The sequence below is a fragment of the Oryza sativa genome, chromosome 2, assembly GCF_034140825.1.
Source record: "Oryza sativa Japonica Group chromosome 2, ASM3414082v1".
NCBI lineage: Eukaryota > Viridiplantae > Streptophyta > Magnoliopsida > Poales > Poaceae > Oryza > Oryza sativa.
In genome coordinates this window covers 29,026,085-29,049,389 of record NC_089036.1, presented here as the reverse complement: position 1 = coordinate 29,049,389, position 23,305 = coordinate 29,026,085, and the positions used below count along the sequence as shown (strand labels likewise).

The 23,305-nt window shown below is 46.1% G+C and overlaps 4 protein-coding genes and 1 pseudogene across 6 annotated transcripts; 2 read left to right on the top strand and 3 right to left on the bottom strand.

The window, feature by feature from the left end:
- Positions 1–789: 789 nt before the first annotated feature.
- On the top strand, positions 790–2,475 carry LOC4330397 (myb-related protein Zm1). Its single transcript, XM_015768130.3, has 2 exons — positions 790–1,136; positions 1,232–2,475. The coding sequence occupies exons 1-2, from the start codon at positions 868–870 to the stop codon at positions 1,983–1,985; spliced, it is 1,023 nt and encodes a 340-aa protein (XP_015623616.1). The 5' UTR covers positions 790–867; the 3' UTR covers positions 1,986–2,475.
- A 4,222-nt stretch (positions 2,476–6,697) lies between these two features.
- Positions 6,698–8,312, bottom strand: LOC107277561 (mitogen-activated protein kinase kinase 10). The gene has a single exon (XM_015769043.3). The coding sequence runs from the start codon at positions 7,986–7,988 to the stop codon at positions 6,960–6,962; it is 1,029 nt and encodes a 342-aa protein (XP_015624529.2). The 5' UTR covers positions 7,989–8,312; the 3' UTR covers positions 6,698–6,959.
- Positions 8,313–8,887: 575 nt separating this feature from the next.
- Positions 8,888–12,286, top strand: LOC4330396 (uncharacterized). 3 transcript variants are annotated; one of them, XR_001542800.3, is made up of 12 exons: positions 8,888–9,090; positions 9,855–9,983; positions 10,074–10,131; positions 10,232–10,312; positions 10,415–10,486; positions 10,565–10,809; positions 10,924–10,995; positions 11,080–11,194; positions 11,264–11,345; positions 11,438–11,484; positions 11,653–11,734; positions 11,953–12,286. XR_001542800.3 is itself a non-coding variant. In XM_015767418.3 (12 exons), the coding sequence occupies exons 1-12, from the start codon at positions 8,921–8,923 to the stop codon at positions 12,040–12,042; spliced, it is 1,239 nt and encodes a 412-aa protein (XP_015622904.1). In that variant the 5' UTR covers positions 8,888–8,920; the 3' UTR covers positions 12,043–12,286. The 3 variants fall into 3 exon arrangements, 2 of the variants coding, with proteins under 2 accessions (XP_015622904.1, XP_015622905.1); XM_015767418.3 differs by having other exon boundaries at positions 11,080–11,190; XM_015767419.3 differs by having other exon boundaries at positions 10,064–10,131; positions 11,080–11,190.
- On the bottom strand, positions 12,277–16,012 carry LOC4330395 (uncharacterized; annotated as a pseudogene).
- Positions 16,013–17,544: 1,532 nt separating this feature from the next.
- Positions 17,545–22,135, bottom strand: LOC107277794 (uncharacterized). Its single transcript, XM_015767420.3, is given in 9 exon segments — positions 17,545–17,979; positions 18,295–18,451; positions 18,535–18,761; positions 19,559–19,941; positions 20,088–20,309; positions 20,312–20,615; positions 20,698–20,772; positions 21,275–21,576; positions 21,953–22,135. Coding segments are annotated over 8 exon segments (1,719 nt in total). The 5' UTR covers positions 21,491–21,576; positions 21,953–22,135; the 3' UTR covers positions 17,545–17,844.
- Between the last annotated feature and the right edge of the window lie 1,170 nt (positions 22,136–23,305).

Genomic DNA, 23,305 nt, shown 5'->3' with positions numbered 1-23,305 from the left:
CGCAATCTGCGCGGGCCGCCATGCTAGTTATATTTACACACATTTAGAACTAGAACACACTTTCACGCGTTAATAAGATGAAAAGCTACTGAATTTGTAATCAGGAGATAGGATTCAAAACAAAAAGGATATAAATAGTTATATATACAGTACATTATCATCACAAAAAGGTTGCCACTTCAAATCTCTCCCACACAACTACTCCAAAAGCCTGCGCCAAAGCTAGAAATTAGCGGCAGCTAAGCACACGTGTAGGATCGCCAGGCGCGCTAGCAGCGAGAGAAGGGAGCACGCCGTGGTTAACAACCCCCGCTACACATCACCGCCGACGAACCCGACCGCCGGCCAGGGGCCACACGGCGTCGCTTTCCAGGGACAGGGGTTTGGTAAGCGCAATAGTCTCGTCTCGGAGGTAGGAGTAGAAGAGAACGGGGGAGACGAACGAGAGAGACAGAGATGGGGAGGTTGTCATCCGTCATCATCACGTCGGAGAGACTAAAACTGTTTGGGAAGCTTAGCTACACCTTCTTTCAAAACCAAAATAAGAAATATCTAAATTATGAGAAATTGTAGTTGTAAAATCCAGAAAATTAACCGAAAGCTAAAAATTAAGAAACCCAATTCTTCAAGATTCTCGAAAACTAATTACCAACCAGTTGTTTCTTTAGAATATTAAGACTCCAAACAAGCTATAGGAAGGTGATAGGGAGAGGGAGAGGAGACAGAACGCCCTGCCCGTTTCAGACCTCGGCGCGTGCACATATATACCACCCCCTCCCGGTCTCCCATGCGCTCTCGATCACCATCTTCTGCTTCATCCATCATCCACTGCTACTCTGTCCGGGAAACGTTCAGACAGAGGTGGGCATGGGGAGGGGACGAGCGCCGTGCTGCGCCAAGGTGGGGCTGAACAGGGGTTCGTGGACGCCGCAGGAGGACATGCGGCTCATCGCCTACATCCAGAAGCACGGCCACGCCAACTGGCGAGCCCTCCCCAAGCAGGCCGGATTGCTGCGGTGCGGCAAGAGCTGCCGCCTCCGGTGGATCAACTACCTGCGCCCCGACCTGAAGCGCGGCAACTTCACCGCCGACGAGGAGGACACCATCATCAAGCTGCACGGCCTACTCGGGAACAAGTAAGTTCTTCGTTGGCCCTCAATGCTTGGGTGTTAGTTAATTCTTGCGTGTTCGATCTCGTGGTCGGTCTCATCGGATTTGGTTTTTTGCTCAGGTGGTCCAAGATCGCGTCGTGCCTGCCCGGGAGGACGGACAACGAGATCAAGAACGTGTGGAACACCCACCTGAAGAAGAGGGTGTCGCAGAGAGAGAAGCCAGGTGACACCAAGAAGAAGGGCAAGGCCGCGGACGCCAGCGACGACGCCGACGCGCATTCCCCGTCGTCGTCGGCGTCCTCCTCGACGACGACGGCGGCCAATAACAACAACAGCGGCGACACGGCCGGCGAGCAGTGCGGCACGAGCAAGGAGCCCGAGAACGTCGACGTGTCCTTCTTCGAGCAAGACATCGACATCTCGGACATGCTGGTGGACGCGCCCACGGAGGCGCCGCTGGTCGCGGCGCCAATGCCGCCGTCCCCGTGCTCGTCGTCCTCCCTGACGACGACGACGTGCGTCGGCGCCGTGTCGGACGAGCTGCTCGACCTGCCGGAGATCGACATCGAGCCGGATATATGGAGCATCATCGACGGCTACGGCGGCGATGAGCCCGGCGACGGCGATGCAACAGTGCCATGTACCGCCAGCCCGGGAGAGGAGGGAGCAGAGTGGTGGGTAGAGAATTTGGAGAAGGAGCTCGGCCTGTGGGGGCCCATGGACGAGTCCCTGGCCCATCCGGACCCACCCGGACAGGTTTGTTACCCGGGCCCACTCACGGAAACAGAGGGGGACCCAGTCTCCACCTACTTCCAGTCCGGGCCCACCGCCTCTCCGCTCCAGGAGATCGCATCACCCGCCGTTCTCTCATGATTCCACCGATGGATCACGTCCGTCCGATTTGGAGCAGAAGGCGGAGTTTAACCAATAGTGATCTGATCCAACGGACGAGATAGATCGATCAAGATAGATCGGCCACTGCACTATCATCTACAGCAAATACGAATCGATCAACACAATTTACCCGCTATATTTGACGCGACGACGAAGAGTGATTAATTTGTTTGGTGTTGCAGTAAATGGCGAAGGTTTAGATTAACTAGGATGCACATACAAAAAGGGTCAAGCCGTCAAACACAAGGCGAAAGTGTAGTAGAGACACAACACAAGTGTTTACTACCTTCTAGTGCTCTTTTTTTAACATTTTTAACCCAAGAAAATGTAGTTTTTGATTGGGCATGGGACGGCACTCCATTGAAGAGCCAATGAGAAGTGCTATATATATCACACACTCCTATATTGTAGCATTTGTACTTATATTATTGAGAAGTGCCAATGAGTTTGCAAATTCATACCGCATGCCGTCATCGTGACGTAAGCGGTTGGTCATCAGAACCAACATCTGAGGCCTACCACTACTGCTACCAACGTACATAGCATCCTTTTGAGAATCATCACCGGATCTCAATTATGATATCAAAAGCGTTTGCTTTTGCTAATGCATGTAACTTTTTTTTTTGGTTTCTCCCTGCTTTCCTTTACTTGCATCTGTCTCCCTTTTTCTATTCATTGCATTTGATTACATCTCTTTCCATATGATTATAATCATTTTTTAACTCTTTAAAGTTTCTTCGAAACACAGAAGTTTCACACTAATTTATAGAATTTTCCGGAAGGAGTAGAATTTCAATCTTTACCAACCACTGTCCCCACTAGAGATGGCAATGGGGGCCCGTTCACCGCTTCCCCGTGGTGAATTCACCTATTAGGTGATGGGGATGGTTAACATCTACCCTCCATGGTGATTCTAATGGTCCAAAATTCATTACCATCGGGGATGGCGGGGGCGGGGACGGTGCTCCACTCCCTGTCCCCGTCTCCCACGGTGACCCGCATTAACTGTAGCTAGGGATCATTTCTAGACTTTATTAGTCATGTGGCCCATAGAATTGAAGCCCAATGACAAGGTATATATATACCTCTAACCCTAGTCTACCCTTCCCCCCAAATCCTTCTCCTTCTCCATACACAAGCAACGCCGCACGCCGCCGCTTCCGGCCGACGACGCGCCGCCCGCCGCCTCCGAGGTCCACAGCGCCGCCTCCACTGCTTCACGGCGCCGCCGGCCGCCGCATCCCCTCGCGCGGGCGCGGTCCCGGCTCCCAGTCGTCGGCGCCGCCGGCGGCCGCTGCATCCCCTTGCGCGGGCGCGGTCCTGGCCCCCAGCTGTCGACGCACGCACCGCCGCCTTCGGCCGTCGTCGCGCCGCCCTGCGCCTCCGGCCGTCGATGCGCGCTCGCCGCCTCCGACCATCGTCGCACCGACCGGCACCTCCAACCGTCGACGCGTGCGCACCGCCTCCAACTGTCGTTGCGCCGCTCACCGCCTCCGGCCAGCCAGCACGCCATCGGCTGCCATCGATTCCTTTGCCATCGATTTGTGTTCATTGCATATATATGATTTGGGGATGAATTTATTGTTCAAGCGGGGCGGGTTCACCACGGGGAAAAATTCACCGCGTGGTGATCGGGGCTGGTGAAAATGTACCCCTGTCGTGGTTGACGGGGGTGGGGACGGTGAAATTTTATCACCGTCACCAAATTTTATCACCGCGGTGACGGGGACGCGGATGTGGACCCCGACGATGAATTCACCGTTGCCATCTCAGTCCCCACTGTTTGATTACCTTGCTTACCGAAGCCTCTAGCCTAAGTTGGGCCAGATTAAATGGACGTGGAATAAGTTCACCGGAGGTCCCTCAACTTAACAATGAGAATTTTTGAGGTCTCTTAACCATAAAAGCAGAAATGTGTACCTCTAAACTCACAAAAACCGTGCACTTAATGTCCTATACCAGTATATATGGGTGATTTCACTGACGTGGCATCCTAGTTAGAAAAAAAAGTACATGAGACCCACATGTCAGATGCACATCTTTTTTTTCTTCTCTTTTCTTCTTCTCCTCCTCTTTTCCCTGCTGCTGCTCCTCCCGTCCTTGCCCCAGCCGCGGGACACGAGATCCACGGAGATCTCCCGATCCTTGCCACGCACGATCACCCAGCTCCGGTGCCTGTGGCCGGCGTCGCGCATGGAGACGTGCTCCCGTCGGGAGAGCAGCACGGGGCGCGGGCCGGCGGGGAACCTCGCCCGTGTCTTGCGGTAGGCGGCGTCTGACAAATCCCCTACGGCGACAACGGCGACGAAGAACCAAGAGGAAGGCTTGGGCGAACCCGAGACCGGGAAGTGTGTGCAAGTCGAGTTCGCCGGCACGACGGCGGACAACTCGGTAGGTATAGCGCCATTGAGCTTGTTCGACGAGATGTTCAAGAATCGTAGCCGGCTCCCACCGAAGTCGGACGAGAGAAATCCATTGAATTAGTTGGCGCTCAAGTCGACGCCCTCCAAGGCAGCGAGATCGCCGATGAGGTAGTTGTTGGTGAGACCAAGCACGGCGAGGCTCGGCAGCCTGTAGAGAGCGGGCGGGAGGCGCCCGGCGAGCGCGTTGTTCGACAGGTTGAGCTCCTGGAGGCTGAGCAAGTACGAGACGGAGCCGCCATTGGGGAGCACGCTAGAGATGTCATTGTCGGCAAGTGAGAGCACCCGGAGCTCGGTCGCGTTGAGCAGCTTCGCCGGCAAGATGCTGTTGAGGCTGTTCCTAGAGAGGTCGAGGTGGCGGAGGTGCTCGACGCGGCAGTCGTGGAGCCAGGGGCGGACACGAAAGGCTAGGGTCTCCCCGTCGGTGTCCTTATCGAAGTATATCCCCACCCCCGCTACTGAGTTGGATGCTGGGGTGGCCGGGGACGAGAGGTGGAGCATGGCGCGGAGCGAGAGGCTGAGGGAGGTGCGCGTCCAGGACAGCGTGGCAAGGCCGAGGTGAGTATCGTAGACGGAGGTCGCCAGGCTGGGCCCCGTGGGGCCAGATGCCGTGCCGCGCGCAGCGGAAGCACGCCGCCATTGCCACACCACCCGCCGCAGAATAGAAGAGAGAAGAGACAGAAGAGAGAAAAGAGGAAAAAAAAAGTGCAACTGATATGTGGGCCTCACATACTTTTTTTATTTTTTTTGCTGACTAGGATGCCACGTCGGCGAAACCACCCATATATACTGCCATAGGACCTTGACGGCCCGTTTGGTTGGAGGGAGTTTTTAGGAGAGATTGGGAGTTTAGAGGGATGATGCTATTAAGTGTTTTGTTTGGTTGGGAGACATGGGAATTTTGGTGGGATGGGGATGGGGAATTGAGGAAGAAACTCCCTCATTTTCAATACCTGGGTAGGGGCAGGTAATTGGGAGGGAATTCCTCCTTTACTTTATCTAAACAAATCTCAGCCATCCGTTTTTATTAATGATCTAATCTCCAACTAAACTCCCTATCAATTTCCATCACCTCTACCAAACAAGATATTGGGATTAAAAATCAAATTTACATCTTAATCTCATCATCATTTCCCTCGTGTAAACTCCCAATCCCCTTCTCTTGAGTTACCAAACAAGTCGTGAGTGCACGGTTTGTGTGTTTAGGGGTACACATTTCTGATTTTGTGGTTAAAGGACCTAAAAGATCTAGCTATTAAGTTGAGGGACCTCCAGTGAACTTATTCCAATGGACTTCCGTAGCCAGCAGGCCTAGGCTCATGGCCCAGCAAAAATCTTGATCATAACCACATTTCCACATGCCTTTCCGCCCTCGAGAAGTTCAGCTGTTTGCACAGAGGGTTCGTGATTAGTTCAGTTTTATCCTTCAACGATAAGAAGTTTTATAAATATCTCAGATTTATACGGATAATTATCTGATAAACCATGATAATCCTCCTACTCGATCGCTCGGGGGAGGGAGCATAATCGGTCGCTCCCCCTCCCAACGCGCACACGTGCCCCACGTATCCCTGCCACCTGACACACGTGTCTTCACCACATACTCCATTGCAATAAATCACCCACATATTTTGGAAACCCTCTATTAAGGGAATTCGTTTTATTTTTTTTGTACCACAAAAAATATTTCACCTAGTGTACTCACAATGTTTTACTATGTATAGATGTAATGTTGCAGTGAATTGAAACATTCTTTTGCAACAAAACACTCATATTATGGAAACCCTCTATTAAGGGAATTCGTTTCATTTTTTGTTCCACCAAAAATGTTTCACCTAATGTACTTATAATGTTTCACTATATGGATCAAATATTGCAGTAAACTGAAATATTTTTTCGCTATTTACTGAAACATTGTTTTTATATAAGGTGAAATGACATCCGATTTAAACGATTGAAACATTTTCGATCTAGTTAGTGAAACAATTCCGATATACTTGTTGGAACATCGTGCAACATTTAAAAATAATTCAATAATAAGCTAATTTTTTATCGGAATATATCCATGTGTGGTCTTGTTTTAAAGATTTAATTGCAACGAATTTAACAGTGCAATCGGATCATGATTTGGATAAATAATTTAAGAGAAAAAATAGTTTAAAATAGTTTTGCATGCATGCATGCTTGCTGACGTCAGCATGACGTGGGCACCTGATTTTTTTTATCCCGGATCGAGCGCCCGACGTGTAGTTGTTTCCGATAAACCACAAATAAACCAAAGCCCTCTATCTTATTAACTTATTTCCCTGAAAATCCTAACAGAACTTGTTTCCAAAAAACTGATCCTAGTCCAGGTGAAGCAAAAGAAAATCTCTTCAGGACTCACCAAATCATGCAGGTCCAGATGATCATCTATACTAACCAGTCCTCTCTCATTCACGTTCCCGTTGGACTTGCATCATTACCAGCTCTGATCAAAGATCCAATTAAGCGATCAAAATTGTTTTTTCCTTTTAAACTTTAATTTCATCTTCTATTCTTCTCCGTAGATGCTCGTGTTCACTTGGCCAGTTTTGTCCTGGAAGGTGGTGCGCCACTCGTTTTGGCGCTCGCAACGAGACGGCTTTCCCGCGACGAAGGGGTGTCCAAGAAGCTCCTCCACGGTGGCCCTCCTCCTCCAGTCCTTCTCCAGGCACCGCCGCACGAAGCCGCCGAACTCCGGCGACGCCGCGACGGGCACCTCCGGCGCGGCGGCGAAGCACACGGCCAGGACGAGCGCCGGCCAGTCCGGCCTCTCCCCGGCGGCCACGAGCGGGAACCTGCCGGCGTGGCATTCGAGCAGCACGACTCCCAGGGACCACACGTCGCCGGAGAAGTCGGCGCCGCCACCGCCGCCGAACCCTTCCGGGTGGAGCTTCTCGGGGCTCATGTACGCCCACGTGCCGGGTGACTGGTGGTGGGCTTCGTCGCGGCCCGTGACGACGCGGCTGGCGCCGAAGTCGGCGATCTTGATCTCGCCGCGGTGGCCGACGAGGAGGTTGGACGGCTTCACGTCGCCGTGCGCGACGCCGAGGCGGTGCAGGTGGCTCAGGCCACGGAGCACGCACCGCGTGACGCCGGCGATGGCGGGCTCCGGGAGGGCGCCCCGCACGAGCACGTCGCTCAGGGAGCCCTCCGGGAGGTACTCGAGGACGAGGTACACGAACCGGTTCCCGGCGACGGGGTGGCCGACGCAGACGCCGTGGAGGCGGACGACCGACGGGTGGTCGGGCGCCGCGGCGGCCACGCGGAGGTGCGCGCCGGCCTCGCGGAGCGCCGCGCCGTCGTCGCGCATCTCCTTGACCGCGAGCGCGGCGCCCGTGCGCCGGTGCCGCGCCCTGTAGACCGTGCCGCCCGCGCCGCGCCCGACGACGGACAGCATCTCGAGCTCCGCCAGGACGGGCGAGCCCGGCGGCGTGGACGGCAGGGCGGCGAAGGGGTGGTCCAGGTGCGGGAATGGCGGCGGCGACGCCGGCACGGACAGCCGCAGCTGCCGGCGCTCGCGCAGCTTCGCCATTGCCATTGCAGAATGCCAATGCGGATTCTTTGTATTGGACTAGCAATGGTGGGTAGGAGTCATCGGGGGAGAGCAAGTGGAGAGGGAGAGTAAATTTCGCGCGCGATGTACCGGATTACCTACCACTACCACTCCCCGTAATGCAGGGTAATCTCTGCCTCTCTCTCTCTCCTCAGGGGCGTAACGGAAAATGCTTGGATTACGGGAGAGAGGTGTCAGATCCACAGGCACACCCACCGGCTTCAGTGTTCCAGTTTCCAGCTTCGACGAGTCTAAAATAAAAAATGATTAAATTTCACAAAACTTAAATTTTATAATAAAAAGTAACAGAAAACCACATGCATTATTACATGTTGCACTTAACCTTATGTATTATGTAGTATGGTTCTAAAATTTTACAATACCATACTCCTATGTATTTTAAGCGCGAAATTGCTTAAAATTCTAAAACATATAATGTATATAAAAATTTTAGGTGTTAAGTTCTTAGTCACTATGGATGATAGTTTAATACTTTAACGCTTTTAGAAATTTGTTTAAAATATGCTGAAGTTTATAAGATTTCAATTAACGTGGGGTTTTATACAACATTGAAACCATAAAACTATTAATATATGCAAAATCTCATAATACACGTGGTTTTTCGTAACTTTAAGTTGTAAACCATGAGTCTTTTTAAGATGTAAATAAAAATTCCCAAACAACAAGAGCAAACTAGTGATCCAATTAACGGAGACACGCATTAAAAATGGTTTTCCGCACATAAGACAACAAATACTTTTTGGATTACCTTCTTGGAAAATGGTAATTTTTGAAATAAAAATAACAAATTTAGCTGTTCCTGGCATTCTGTGGCTGGGAGAGGCTTTTGCTGCCTTATCCCCAAACACACCAGTGAGAGTGTCAGTCTCCACTCTCCGGCTGCTCCGTCGGTTACGATGCTGAAAGCTCCTCCCACCAGTTTCCTCTCCTCGCTGGACCCGGGTGGATGGCGCCGGCGACCTTTCCGACGGTCTCCGCCGCCGATTTCGGCGGCTCTGATGACCAATCCCGCTTACTTCGAGGTGGGAAGATACTTGGGTGGCTACGGTTTCATGAACATCACAAGGTCCGCATTCCTGATTTTTTTTCTTGATTATGTGGTCGTTTCTTTATGCTTCTTGAGAAGTTATTAAGGGATCCACACTTGTAGAGGTGAGCTTACCTTAAACATTTTAGTACAAAAGATGTAAACATTGAGCTCCCAGTATTTGGCTATGTGGAAATGGTTCAAGCGTCGTACTATTCCTGCCTGTCCCTTAGGTTAATTTGCTTATGTCCAGTTGAATCACTTGGAGATGGCCAGTTTATGATAAAATTTCAATCTTGAGGTGAAGATTTATCGAGATATTGACAATTCTATATGGCATTTATATATGCTTACCTAGTTATACATAGGTTAGGAAAATTAGGAGATGGCCAATTCAGAGAAACGCTTTGGAGGTGACAACTAGCATCATTTTTTGGCACCTCGTGATGACATTCTACAACTGTAAAAAGTCCAATGAGCTAAAGAAAATGCCGTGGGCAGCCAGAAAGATATCTGTTCATATGTTATTACTACTGATTCTGATAATTTTCCGCAAAACGTTGTAGAACATTACAACATGCAATGGAACCATGCTGCATCTAATATGTTCCACTTCATATAGTTTTTATTTTAATGAGTTGATGAGAGTATAGTTGTATTGGTTTTTCTAGACTAAAGAATCACCAGATTTTTCATGACCTTGAGCATATTTTTTGGCATATTGCGATCTACTTATAAGAATAAATAATTGACAGAGTTTTCTTTAATATTCACCGTTTCTAACTTCCTTTCATGTGAAATAGTTATCCATCTTCTCAATTTGGAGGGCTTCCAGATGTTGCTGGTATTCAAAACCTCGGTCTTGGATATTCACCGGAAGAGATTGAGCGATTGAGAGCTCAAGATGTTGGAGAAGGAGAAGTTAATATTAGGTTATTTCATTCCACTTGACATGGTGATTTTGTATGCTACCTGATAGAAAATGTCCACTGATTTTATTTGCTTGTCATAGTCAAGTGCAGACTTTATGAGGGAAGAGTGGTTCAAGGTCCACTGAAGGGCACAGAAGCTCTATTTAAGGTATTGCTTGGATTATATGATGGTGCTACCTTTCTCCGCTCTAGATGTATGAATCTATTGACTATCTTATGTGTGCTAAGACATAGGTTTTGAAACAAAGGTATATCCTGGGTCCCGTTCTGGTGCTTCTGAAGCTGACTTGATGGCAGTTAATGAGCTAAGAACTCATGCTTTTCTTCAGGTTAGGAAATTCACAGAACTGCTAACAGAAACCTGCAAGTCTGAATGATTTGGTAGAGAAGACATTTGTAAAAATATTTTTTTTCTTGGTTTATACTTACAGAATGATGCTAGTGACATCTGCGAGAACATTCAGTTTCTGTTAGGAGCCTTTGAGACGGCTACTGGAGAGCAGGTCTACCACATAAGCTTGTCCATTCACAGACTGTCAGTATAATGCTGTGACTGTGAGACTTATACAGCTTTTGTACAGTGGCTTGCCTTCCGTGATGACGGGAGATATAGTGCTGCAGACTATGCAAAATTAACCAGTGAAAGAAAACTGAAGGAGCAATCTGGATCCATATCGTTCTGGAATCCTTACGATCGAGCATACAAATTGGAACTAAAGCGATACTTTGTTCTTAAGCTGCTTTATGGAGCTATGTGTGGCCTTGTTCACATGCATAATCATGATAGACTGCACCAAAGCCTTGGTCCCTCTTCTGTTGTTCTCAAGTATGCTGCATTTTCCTCCTTTAGTTTTCTTTTTTATTGGAATGCTTTAATTTTCATTTTGTAGTTTATGATATTTCAATTCAACTAACCATTAGTAGATGTGACTTTCTTTAGTACTGTAGCAGAGAAAAATGGGCGCTATTTGGTTCCGCATCTCCGTGATTTAGCTTTCTCTGTAGATATTGGGTATATGTCTATTCCCTTCCTACATTTGTTTTATGGAGAAAAGAAGAAAACATTGTAGAAAACAGATACTTTTGACAATCGCAGGTATTCGTCTGTTGGTTCTGGAGCATTGTCGGATGGACTGTGGCGTCGAGCATCTGCTGCTGGAGCATCAACTCCTCTGGAGAAGCGAGCTTTTGGAATAGCTGACGACATGCAAGTATCTTCCTTTCCCTCTTATTGACAAAGCACTAGTTACATGTATTCTTATGTACTTTTGACAAAACAGATATGGAGCTGGGCTACTTCTTGCATACATGTCATTTATTCCCTTTTGCGAAGCAGGAACTATGGATGGCATTTCATTGCAGGTCACTGAGGATATTTTATTGTAATTCATAAATAAAATGGTGATTTCCTCATAGCATTGAGATAACTAATATAGCATAGGTTTATTGTGCAGAGACTTTTGGAGAATACGTTCCGTCTCGACATTTATGCTGCAAGAGAGTATGTCTTTCTAGAACAAAACCAGATTTCTCATAGTTTAGTTGTAGAGAGATCTACTCACTCTCAAGTCTACTTGAGAAAACTGTTATTGCTTATTTCTCGACTGGTTTTCAGTCATGATATTCAAATTCAATAGGCATGCTTATTAGCTTCAGGAATTTTTTGTAGGTACTTTCTGGCAGATGACCGGTTGTCCGAAGCTGTAGATTTTCTAGACTTGGGTGATGGTGCCGGCTGGGAGTTGTTGCAGGTTTGCCTCTATGAATCATATACATATTGTTAAAAAATTCCGCTGCTGAAGAATATCTGAATATGCTAGTAGTATTGCAGAACATAGGATGGAGTGATCCAACTATTGGTTTCACCAAAATATATATTCAGAAACAACACATAGGATTGAGTAATCCGACTATTGGTTTCACCGAAATATATATTCAGAAAGAACACTGACTGATTTCTTTGCCATAGGCAATGCTAAATCCGGACTATCGTAAGCGTCCAATTGCTGAAGCTGTACTGAACCATAGGTTTTTGACTGGGGCTGTCTTATGGAACTAATCAGCAACAAGATTCCACAAGGTCCCGGCGAAAAAAAAAAACAAGATTCCACAAGCAAATTCATGATGTACCGTACATTCAAATGTTTGCATTGTATGGAAAAAATTTGTACGAAATGTCCAAGCATTTCATGAAATCAGATGCTTCTGTGTGCTTAAACTACCGGGAGCGATGTATATAGTCAATGAATCGTGTGTGAGAATAGCAACATGATCGATTTCTTTTGCGGGGTTATTCTTGATTATGTTCTCTGACTCCCTTTTTATTTTCAGATTTGTTTATATGAACAGTTTATACTCTGTAACGGCAGCTTTGAGAGTTTGAGACTACATGCTAGCATTGCTGAACTGGCAGCCGGCAGCGCCCTTGATTCCTTTTAAATTACTCCCATTACACAGTAAGTAAAATTTGCAAATGCTTATGTGAACAGTGGGTCATCTACTCTTTGCTGAGTTAATGTACTGCCATGTCAGTCATTCTGCTGGCCCATAGTGCTCGGCGATGCTCCATACCTTCTTCGAGCACAGCGCGCAGTAATGGGTTCGGCATCCTCTGCACGTTAGAAGGTCATTGTTGCCCGACTGCAAAGCAGCAAAACCAATCCATTTTACTGCCTGGTGTACTTACATCTCTGAAGAATTGATTAGTACTTTAGTTAACTTTTTTCCTAGTTTATAGAAAAGTTTAGCAATATCTAAAATATCAAATTAGTTTGATTAAATTTTATATTGAATATATTTTGATAACATGGTCAAAGAAGTTTAACTAAGAAAAATATTAACCGATTTATAATAATATGAAACGAAGGAAGTAGTAAAAATCATTCTGAAGTTTGCTTGGTAAACTAACCTTGGTGCGCTTGGCGCCGCAGGTAGGGCAGGGATACCTGATAGCCCGTATCCACGAGGGCGTCCCGATCTCGGCGATCTCGTCGTAGTCGTATTCGAGGTTCATCCACATCGCCTGCCCCGGGAACCACCCCTTGCCGACGCTCTCGAACAGCTTGCACTCCCCACTGCGTCGACGCCAAAGCAGAGAGGTAAGAAGATCATAGGAGAAGAAAGATTTGGTCATTTGATTTGGGGGCAGGGGAGTGATGCGTACGCGAAGTGCTCGTAGCCGGTGATGGCCCTGCTGCAGCGGTAGCAGAAGGGGCGGCCGCAGTTGCTACACACCATCTTGTTGCAGCCGGCCGTCTTGGACACGGCCATCTTGCACGACGGGCACTGCCTCGACGTGCGCATCACCTCGCGGAGGCTCAGAAGCTCCTCCATCTTCCTCTTCGACGACACCGCCTGGCTGTCCGGCGACGGCGCCGCCAACGGCCTCTTCTCCTTCTGCCGTTCCTGCAACAGATCGACGGTGAGACCGTGAGAGTTTGTGTGTCATGAGATCAAGGAAGGAAGAACTCTCTCCATGCATGGCATTGTTAGAATTAGTTAATTACCAGCATGATGTCGAGCATCTGGTTCGGGGAGACGCAGGTGTCCCCGACGTGGCGCCGCTCCCGGCAGACGGCGCAGAAGGTGAAGAAGCACCTCGAGCACTGGGCGTCGTCGCCGGCCGCCACGCACGCGGCGCTGCACCTGGGGCAGTAGGCCACGTCGGGCATCGTGTCCAGCATCCTCGCAGCACCAGCGACTCCCACCGCGCGTACTCGCCGTCGCCGAGGAGGCCCCTCAGCAGCGCCGGCGGCAGCGGCCGGCGGCACGACGTGTCCGGGCATGTCAGCCTCGCCACGCTCCCTTCCTTCACGTGGATCCTGCACTGCGTCTCCATGCACTTGACGCAGAAGGAGTGGCTGCATGGGAGCTGTATGAAGTTTCTGCCTGCCATATCAGTGTACAAGAACAAATTTAAAACTTGAGCAAGCATTGCACAGTTTGAGCACCAAATGGATCAATTACCTGTATTTTCACTGAGACAGACTCCGCACTCATGGATTCTTCGAGCGAAAATTTCATGTGATCTCTCCTTGCTGTAACGTTGAATTAGAGGGATCATAGAATCAAGGGAGCAGCTTCTTCCGATTGCCCGGTCATCACCACCAGCCGAGTCTGCATCTGGTCCAAATACAATCTGATCATCTGAAGCAATGCAAAACCAGGAAGAGGTGCTCAGCCAGTCCACCCATTTGTACACCACCTCTTGCCCTGCAGGCTGCTCTGCCCAGATCTCATCAAGAACAGAGCAGAAGCTTGAAACTTCCGGCTCGTCCAGCCACTTCGCGGCGACCACGAAGTAGGGGGCACGGTGACTCGGATATAAACGTGGTAGTAGGCAGGCTAGCACAACAGGAGGCAGATGCTGCAGGCTGCAAGCATACAAGAGTCGGTCACTGTCGTCGTCGTCGTCGTTTTCTGCTCCGGTTTCTGTTCTCCCGTTGGGGCAGACATTCAGGTAAACTCGGATGTCACCGGCGAGTTGATAGTGCAGAGAAATCTGAGGACAATGAGACGTGGACATTAATCATAATTTTTTTCTTCTGAAACTGCAAGGTTCTTCACGGTGAAGATATGAGGGGGTGATGTTACCTGGAAAAATCGAAGGCCGTCCTTATTGTCGAAGATAACCAAATCATCACCATAGATGGCCTGTAGTGCCAGCAGCTGCAGATTCATATCAGGTTAATTACTAGATAGTATCATCGGCAATAACAATCATCTGGTCATATGTACTTAACGGTAGAACTGAACACATCAACAGATCTGTGCTTTTTATCTGAACTAAGGGCCTGATTAGATCCCACCCTAAAATTTTACACCTTGTCACATCGAACGTTTGAACATCTGCATGAAGTATTATTAAATATAGTCTAAAAAAACTAATTGCACAGATTACGACTAATTTGTGAGACGAATTTTTTAAGTCTAATTGCTCTATGATTTGACAATGTGGTGCTACAATAAACATTTACTAATGACGGATTAATTAGGCTTAATAAATTCGTCTCGCGGTTTACTGACAGATTATGTAATTATTTTTTTATTAGTGCTCGAACACCCCATGCGATACCCTATATAATATCCGATGTGACACACCAAAACTTTACACCCCTGGATCTAAACACCCCCTAACTGAACTGAACCATATAGGTACCACATTGATACAAGATATTCCTGGATAATATGTTAAAATCGATCTATCAGTGCAAGTCTGTCAGAAACCTAATATGCGTAACTGTGCAAAGTACAGCAGAAAAGATGATCCAAGAAACAGCAGGGGTAATCCTTGTCCTACCTCATCTTCCTGTGTCTGGTTGTTGGCTTGAATCTGCTCCTCCGAGAGTTCGTCCTCCGCATGAACCATCGCCTCCAGCCGCGCCGCCGTCTCCACCCCCGCATCCCAGTTGCCGGCGTCGGCCTCATCTCCCGGCACCGAAGTCGAGGACGATCCCGGCGTCATCATGGTAATTTCCACGGCCGCGACGAGCGAGCCGCTGCTCACTTGGCCTTCGTCTTCGAACGATGTATATTCGTAATCGAAAGGAATTTACGGCTTGCACTGTTTGGTAACATAAAAAAAACAGTGAATATCATGCGAGAGGAGTCGTGCCGTATATTAGCTCTGAATTCTGAAACATTGCCCAAAAAAAATTCTGAAACTTGCTGAACATTAGCTGCGGCTTACATCTACCCGTGGTCTCGCGATTATCTGAACATTTGAATGCTACTAACCAATGCGAATTGAAGTTCTATTGATAAATAAATTATTCGCTTAATTTGGTAATGGTTCTGCAAATTGTACTGAACTTTGGTAACAATTGACAAGCAGCCGCACTGAATCTCTGAAGCAGAGGAAAAGAAAAGAACAAAAGTTAACTCAACGGGGGCGAAGAGCGGAATAACCAACGTGGACGCGAGATTCACCGGAGAGAGAGGTGCCGACGGCGAGTGCGGGCGGAGCTCCGGCGAGCGGCCGCCGCAGCATCGTTGCTGCTTTCTTAAGGTTGAAGAAAGAGAGGCCGTCCTCGTAATCACGCTGACGGGTGGGTCCAATCAGTCAGCTGCCGCGGCCCATTAGGGCAACAGCAATGTTACTTGCCCAACTTGATAGTAGTGTGTCAGTAGTGTGGGCCAGGGACCAGCTTCAGAAAAAATCACCGATAGCCGTCTCTAGCCATGACTTATTTCCATGACTTTTGTCAGAGACATTCTGCAAATAAGATAGTTTAATTCATGTTACCCGGTTGTACCCGTGTTACCGGGCTGCAACTACTTACTAGTCCTACAATAGTTACTACCGGGTAAGAAGTGAGCATTTAATGCTTATTACCTGCTTCACACGCCAAAAACCTAGGGCTTTTTTAAGCAAATTGCATCTTATACTATATTCTGTTGACTACGTTTCACAATGGACTAGGTATAAGTACACATTTTCGCTTAGAACTAGGCATTATTTCCACTATTTTATTAAAATTAGGTGGATGATATACGACGTGCGTGCGAACCCTCACCTTTATACCGTTTTACCTTATAAGCTCCTAAATTGTATCAAACTTCGGTGCTTCGGTTACCATCTGATCGAAGGTAGATGGTTCATATCAAAGATACAATAACAATTGAGGTAATTTTTCATATTACCGTGTTTTGGTTCGCTAAACAACCCATCACCGTCAGTCCTCCACCTGATTTTATATGGTTGGCTGAGATCAAATATTATTAGGTGTTGGGGGCTAGTTTATTTATTTTGTAGTATTATCATCTTAGACCGCCATAGTGACGTGAGTTGCAACAGTAGAGCTGACGATGGTTGGGGGGGGGGGGAGGGGCTGTATGGTAAGAGTCTAGGAGAAGAACCTTGAAGATGGCGTGAAAGAGGTGGGGATCCCATTTTGCTTGAGAAGAGAAAGGTCGAGTGCTTCGTGTGCCACATCTCCGGTCGTGGAGCGCACGTTGATGGCCCGACACACAGACTCTTCTTTCTCATGCTCGCTTGATGTGACATCTCCTACCCTCTTCTATTGGAGAATGTGATGTGTGGTTTGCTCTAGCAGCTTGAAAAACATGTGATAATGAAAATTAAGAAAAATGTGTATTTTAATCAGAAAAAAGCATCACCTATGACCATGGTCATCATCGTTTGATCCAACTTTTGAATGGGTCATGAGATGCACTTGATAGTGCAATGGTAAGAAGTGTGTGGTTTCAATTTCGAGGTCTCATGTTCAATCTTTAATACGCTCACAATTTCTTCCTAAAAAGTGTTTGGAGGGATGTCTCTCCCTCCAAATCTTTTTGTTTTAACTCTTGAGTAGGCTCTTTTTTTTTTAACTCTTGAGTGGGCCTTGATTATCCCAAGATTATCCCTTCTTTAGGTATAAAAGAATGCCCTCGACTCCTTTCAAATTGCTTCCCGTACACAATAAAATGTTCCGTGCTGTATATTGGTTCTCCTTTCAGGTTTCAAACAAGGACGTGAAATGCAGCGCTGAATCTTGAATGAACTGGTGCGAATTGCGTTAACTACGAAATAGATCAACTGGTGGGTACAAGCTTGTAATGATCAAATGAATGAATTGAATCTTTATTCTCCACACATTTGAACTGTTCACTAATTACAAGCCAAAACCTTGTTCGTTCAAATCAGGTATATGTGTGCTTTTGTTTTTTTTCCACCAATATCGACTGTAGTAAAGTGCTATGAAGAAATTCCTACTGCAAATCCAAAGTTGTACTGCTATAGGAAAGCTCTAATTTTGGGTACTGTTACAGGTAAGTACAATTTTAAAATCAGTGTATGAGTATATGACGCTGGAATAGGCAAAACAAAGTTCTGCATAGCGATTGACAAATGATCTCTCTACCTAGCATCTTCAGTGTGTTGCTGGCAACCTCTAGGTCCAAAGTGTTGGGAACACTTCAAGACCCTTTTCCGACACAATGCACAATAATGGCCTCGGCATCCCGGGCAAGATATATGATTGTTGGTGCCCAGCTGTTAGAAAGATCCAACATGAGATGTTAGTAAACCACATTCATGTGGTAGATTTCATTCAGCACATCGAAATGCATGTGCACATGCCAGGAACAGTAGAAATATTACTCGGGCTTTTCATAAGTATACTAGTTTGTTATAGAGGCAAATTTCCATTAACATATATAGCTTTAATAGCGATAAGACAAACATAAAACATTTTACTAGTAGAAGCCAAAAGCTAAGCAAATGGAGCATTACTGAAAGCTACCACCATGCTCTAGGTGGAAACGGAAAAAACACGCCCTCAATTGAAATAAGTTCAGTACTGCTAACCTTTTCGTTCCGACTGCCACAGTTTGGACAGGGATAAGTGAGCTGCACCCGTTGTTCTAAGAGTTCAGCGTGGTCACCAGGATTTTCATCACGCTGCTGCTGTGGGTTTCGAATTTGGTAGTGCGCGTGGGTCCCAAACAGCACACAATTTCCACCCCTTCAGCAGGAAAAAACTTAGTTGCTAGCTCAATGTGCAGAAAATTGGACGTGAAACATTATGTACAAGAATCAACATCATACCAGAAATGCTCGTATCCTTTAATTGCCTGGTTGCAACGATAGCAAAAGTATCCCCCACAGTTCACGCAAATCATCTTGTTGCAACCTTCAATTTTTGAGATAGCCATCTTACAATGAGGGCATTGCTTAGAACTACGAAGCGCTTCCTGGATATTCATCAACTCTTCTAATTCCCTCCGTTCTTTCAACAATTGTTCCGCTGGCATGGAATGCAACTTCTGACGTTCCTGTTAGAAAGTAGTGAACAACATTAAATAGAGAAAAAAAAGTTTGTAGTACATTTGATTCACACCATCAAATAGATGTCATTTTCATCCTTTTTCTTGTGAAAAAAATAGCATAGTTGGGTGTAGCAGAAGGACTGTAAGCTTAAAGCAACCCTGGCAGGAAAAGAAAAAAGAAACAAAAAAAAGAAGAAGAGGCAGTGGGCAATGGCACGCTTTGCGTACCCTGGTTAGCTCACTATAATTTCCAAACATGGGCTGTGTTTAGTTCAGCGCAAAGTTTGGATTTTGGTTGAAATTGGAGATGATGTGACTGAAAAGTTATGTGTGTATGACAGGTTGATGTGATGGAAAAGGACTGAAGTTTGGATCCAAACTTTGGATCTAAACACAGCCATGGATCTTGCTGGGGAAACTACTTTGGGGCCTAACACGGATCTTGCTGGGGAAACTACTCTGGGGCCTAGATGACATCCTTTGATTCATTTTTCAATTAGATACATGCGCATGTTCTTGCTTAGGAAATTCTACCAAACTCATGCACTCTGCCCTCACAAAAGTTCATGTGGATAACATCTTATGAAAGGAAAGCAGCATATACATCTAACTGTAAACAGACAAGCAAAACCGAAACTTGCAAACTATGAGCTACTATGGATAACCCGGAGACCATATAACCATAAAAAGATAACTATATATGATAATTAACAATGATAACAAAATCTAAAGATACTCAATGTACATGATATTGTAGAATTTCACGACAATGCTAAATTCTTAACATAATATGTTATTGTTACCTTCAAAATGAGAATTCTTTCTTGTCTAGTAATACATGGGTCCCCCACATGGCGGCGTTGTTTGCACAAAGTGCAGAAGGTAAAAAAACAGTCCGGACATTGAGCATCATTGTCAACTTGCAAGCAAGCAGCATAACACCTGGGGCAGTAGACTAGATCAGGCATTGCATCTAACAGTTTCTTTAGAGCAAATGATTCCCATTGTGCATATCCATCATCTCGCAGCAGGCTTTTCAATAAGGATGGTGGAAGTGGACTGCGGCAATTTGTATCAGGACATGTCAGTTGTGTTAAATTCCTTTCTTTCACATGAATTTTGCAGTGAGACTCCATACACTTCACACAGAAGAAATGATGGCATGGGAGATTGATGAAATTTATGCCTAGTAAAATGCAATAGCAGAAACTTAAAAACGTATATATATATATATATATATATATATATATATATATATATATATATATATATATATATATATATATAACAGAAGTGAAAAATGACATGGTAATTAGAGTTCAAGAGAATTACCAGCATCCTCACTAAGACAAATTCCGCATTCAGAAAGGCTTTGCAAAAATACCTTGTGAGATCTCTTCTCACTGTAAATCTGCATCAGAGGAATAGTAGACTCAACTAAAATTCTTCTTGCAATCGCACGTTCATCTCCAAATTTTGAGGTTCTATCTGGACTTAATACTATTTCATCATTCAAAGCAATGAAAGACCACGAAGAGCTATTCAGCCAATCCACCATCTGTATATGACTTCTTGCCCTGGGAGCTCTGTCCAAATCTCATCAAACGCAGCACACAGGTAAGAAACTTTTGGTTCATCCAACCACTTCGCTGAGATAGTAAAATATGGAGCACATGTACTTGGATATGACCGTGGCAACAAACATGTCAGCACAACAGGTGGTAAATGCTGCAATCTGCAAGCATAACAGACTTCTCCACCATTGTGGTTTTCATTGTCACCAGTTCCAACCAAAGCTCCACTTCGACGAAGATTCAAGAACACACGGATACCATCAGGAAGTGAATAGTGCACAAAAATCTGAGGAATATTTCATGAACATTACACTACTAAAAAAATAGAAGTTGAGCACAACAGAAACTTCAAAAGAAACATGTATTACCTGAATAAATCGAAGACTGTCCTTATTCTCCAAGATCACCATATCACCACCAAAAATAGCTTCCAGTGCTATTACCTGAAAAAAAAATTATATAGGACTACCACTCAGCGAGCTTTTATAAACTGACAATATTTCATCTGGGCGTATCCATTACGGCAGCACAATAGCTACATGCAAATTGAGTGATCATATCTTTCTAGACACATTTATCTTGAATAATCCTAATTGAAAGTGATGGACTGAATCAGAACTGCTGAGGGCAGATACTATAGCTTCCCTGAGAAGCTAAGCATACAGGTGTAATTTCCAATGCAATCTATGGATAGTAGAACAGGAGAAACTCCCAGGGATTTTCCGGATAGCTCTACAAGGTGGTGGGCTAGACGACATGGGTTCGAAGCCTCACCCGTTCTAATTATCTGATATTAGATCATTCCCTAATATTCGCATCTATGGATAGTAGAAACAGTAGTGGCACATCCTGATCAACCTGAATAGAACTTCGCGCAAAATAAACAGCAAATCGGAAATTTGTTCACCACAAGCATGATCAACGGGCGAACTTAGTAAGCATTACCTCGTCTTCCTGTAGTTGGTCGTTGGCTTGCATCTGCTCCTCCGAGAGTTCCTCCTCCCCGCGAACCCTCGCGGCCATCGACTCCAGCAGCGCGGTCGCCTCTTCCTGCGCCGCCCAGTAGGTGGTGTCAACCTCCGGCGACGCCGAGGGGTTGTCATCCCCGAGATCCCTCACCGCCACCGCCGCCGAGGACGAGGACGAGGCTTCGCTCGACATCGGAATTTCCCAGGGAATAGATTGTTCGCTTGCTTTGATGTTTAGAGAGATGGGAGATGGCGAGCCGCTGCTCACTTGGCCTTCGTCTTCGGAAGTGTCCATAAAATCGTAATCAGAAGGAACTAATGGCGTGTAATGTTTGTGGTAAGATAAAAGAAAAAAGTGAATCTCATGCGAGAGGAATCGTGCCGTATATTAGCTCTAATTCTGAAACTTGCCCAGAATTTTTTTTCTGAAACTAACTGAACATCAGCTGCGGCTGAATCTAATCTACCAGTGGTCTCGATATTATCTGAACATTTAAATGCTACTAGCCAATGCGAATCGAAGTTCTATTGATCAAAATTTTATTCGTTTAATTTGGTATAAGTTGGTTCTGCAGATTGTACTGAACTTTGGCACCAATTGACAAGCACCAGCTCTGAATCTCTCTGGTCAAGCAGAGAAACAAGCAAAAGTTACCTCATCGGGGCGAACCGGCGAAGAGCGGAGGAACCAACGTGGACGTGAGATTCGCCTGAGAGAAGTACCGAGGACGGCGGGGATGCGGTGAGAGCTCCGGCGAGCGGTTGCCGCGGCGGCGATGCTGCTTTTCTTCTTATGGTTGAAGAAAGAGGGGCCGTCCTCGCAATCACGCTGACGGGTGGGTCCCGATAGTCAGCTGCCGCGGCCCAGTACAAACTGGTTGAGGTAGTTTTCTTGGGGAGACCCTCGGTTTAAGGCGTATTACCGTTTTAGACGCCAAAAACGTAGGTTCGTGTCCACCGTTCGATTAAAACTAGGCGGACGATATCGAGTAGGTACCCCTTTGTCCCATGACATAAGGGATTTTTGACTATCCGGATTTATTGTGATAGGATATGTTGCATCCACCCAAAATCTTAGGACGGAGGGAGTAAGTTTTTTTCACGCGAACCTATACTATTTTAAATGCAAGGAAAAAGTCAAATCCCCCCTAAACTATGCCCAAGAGTAGGGATGGGCAGAAAAAGATCGAACCAAAAAGACCGATACCGAGAAATTCGGTCATCAATTCGGTTCTAGGCAGTGAAAGACCGAATTTTATTCGGTCAATTCGCTTAGTCACCTCGGTTAACCGAATAGACCAAATTAAAAAAAATGTCTAAATGCAACCTACAATCCACTAAATTCAATAGGATTAAACTCTAATTTTCACATTCCTACTTCTTCTAGGCATACAACCTAATAAGAGTCTTTACTCATATGTGCTTACGATTTTTTTTTGTGATTTCGTGTTGAAATTTTCTATTATTTCTTTGCATATGTGAAAATGTTGCTGAATTTCGGTCAGGACCAAGACTGAGACCGAATTTTTCGGTCCTGACATTTTTGTGTTGAAATTCGGTCTTCACTTTTTAAAGACCGAAATGACCGAAAGACCAAAGACAAAGACTGAAATTTTCGGTCAGATCGAATGCCCACCCTTACCCAAGAGTCCATCTAGTACCCCCAAACTATAAAACCGGGTATTTAGGTTGCCACCCGATTGAAGGTCGGCGGCGCAGATCAAGATATGGTAATCATTTAGTAGTCTGCATATTAGACCTTTCAATTATTTTATATTACCGTTTATACTCCAAAGTCACCCTCAGCCCTACATCCAATTTAGTATGGGTGGCTGAGATCGAAGATTAGTCCCGTTATAAAATATTAGGAATTTTTGTTGGATGAGATAAACTCTAGTGATATGAATTTAGACGGATATTAATTTGAACAAGCCATTTATCCAGTTTTTTTTTACGCAACTATTTATCCAGATTCATAATATATGCATATCATTTAACCAAAATCATT

Bases quoted from the DNA above. Each gene is read 5' to 3' on its own strand.
- LOC4330397 (XM_015768130.3), top strand. From the start codon at position 868: ATGGGGAGGGGACGAGCGCCGTGCTGCGCCAAGGTGGGGCTGAACAGG. The intron at 1,137-1,231 runs GTAAGTTCTTCG...TTTTTTGCTCAG, and splicing joins CACGGCCTACTCGGGAACAA to GTGGTCCAAGATCGCGTCGT.
- LOC4330396 (XM_015767418.3), top strand. From the start codon at position 8,921: ATGCTGAAAGCTCCTCCCACCAGTTTCCTCTCCTCGCTGGACCCGGGT. The intron at 11,485-11,652 runs GTATGTCTTTCT...AATTTTTTGTAG, and splicing joins GACATTTATGCTGCAAGAGA to GTACTTTCTGGCAGATGACC. The intron at 11,735-11,952 runs GTTTGCCTCTAT...TCTTTGCCATAG, and splicing joins CCGGCTGGGAGTTGTTGCAG to GCAATGCTAAATCCGGACTA.
- LOC107277561 (XM_015769043.3), bottom strand. From the start codon at position 7,988: ATGGCAATGGCGAAGCTGCGCGAGCGCCGGCAGCTGCGGCTGTCCGTG.